Here is a 1,032-nt window from a genome sequence, read left to right as displayed (position 1 = left end):
ATCCACCCCCTTTTCACTGTCAACACAATAAAGATCATTCAAATGAAGTCAAAGAAAAAAATTGTGCCCTTTCAAAACAAACAATTATATTTTTTAAGTAAATTATTCCAAGTCAGATTAACATTTAAATTTTTTTTTACTTCAACCTTTTCTTCTCTTTCTGTTCAGCAGCATCAGAGATCTCCCCATCCTTCTTTTTTTCTCCCTCATTTCGCTCCTCTTTTTCCAGTTTGACAGCTGCCTTTCTGGGAGCTACAAGAGATTGTAAGATGTAAGTTATATATTAATGTAAAAAAAAGTTAAACTAAAAATAAAAACTGTTTCAGTAATCATGCAGGTTTGGGATGTCATGGGGGTAAGTAAATAATGGCAATGTTCATTTTGGAGTGAACCACCCCTTTAATTAAAAAGACGGAAGATGACAAAGAGAAAGAAAAGAACAAAAAGTTTACCAAAAAAGCTGCTGATGGGTTTCTTTTTGGCCGATCCCCCTTCCTCCTCTGTGTTTTTTTCTTTTTTAACCGCTCGTTCAGGACTGCTATGTTCCTTCTCTTTCTTGTCTTCTTTTTTTTCTTTCTTCCCATTTTCTACATTTATCTTTTTCTCCTGTTTTACCTTATTTTTAACCTTTTCTTTCATCTTATTGTTTGCATTGTCCTCAACTACGGTTGTTTTTGCTTCATCCTTCTCTTTCTGTTCCTCCACTGCAGTCTTCCCATCTGCGCTCTTCTCTTCCACCTCCATCATCTCGTTGTCTGAGTTGAAGAGAGAAAGAGAAGAAACAGTGAGAAACACATTAAGATAATGGAGATGTTATACCTGTGCGCAGAGATCAACTCATCTCACCTGTCTGTCCAGGTGAGGCCTCAACTCGTGCTCTCTTACTCTCCTGCCCTTCGTCGACCTCCTTCCCCTCCTCTTTTGCCCCCTCTCCATCACTTCTGCTTTCCAGCTTCCTCTTGGGGAACTGCTTGCGGGCTAGAGAATGGGAGAGGGACTTCAATCCCATATAGCCTACTGTATTATATTTAA

General features: G+C 38.7%; 1 protein-coding gene across 1 annotated transcript; it reads right to left on the bottom strand.

Moving 5' to 3' along the window:
- Positions 1-6: 6 nt before the first annotated feature.
- LOC107735870 (glutamic acid-rich protein-like) lies at positions 7-1,009 on the bottom strand (the record flags this gene model as incomplete). The annotated part of the gene is made up of 4 exons (XM_016547430.1): positions 847-1,009; positions 453-755; positions 147-252; positions 7-16 (listed from the first exon to the last, which is right to left on the bottom strand). Coding segments are annotated over exons 1-4 (582 nt in total), but the record flags the coding sequence as incomplete, so codon positions are not given.
- Between the last annotated feature and the right edge of the window lie 23 nt (positions 1,010-1,032).

This window comes from Sinocyclocheilus rhinocerous, unplaced genomic scaffold (genome assembly GCF_001515625.1).
Source record: "Sinocyclocheilus rhinocerous isolate Xijiao unplaced genomic scaffold, SAMN03320098_v1.1 C36346591, whole genome shotgun sequence".
Lineage (NCBI taxonomy): Eukaryota > Metazoa > Chordata > Actinopteri > Cypriniformes > Cyprinidae > Sinocyclocheilus > Sinocyclocheilus rhinocerous.
The sequence above is the reverse complement of the archived record's forward strand: the minus strand, read 5'-3'. Positions and strand labels throughout refer to the sequence as shown.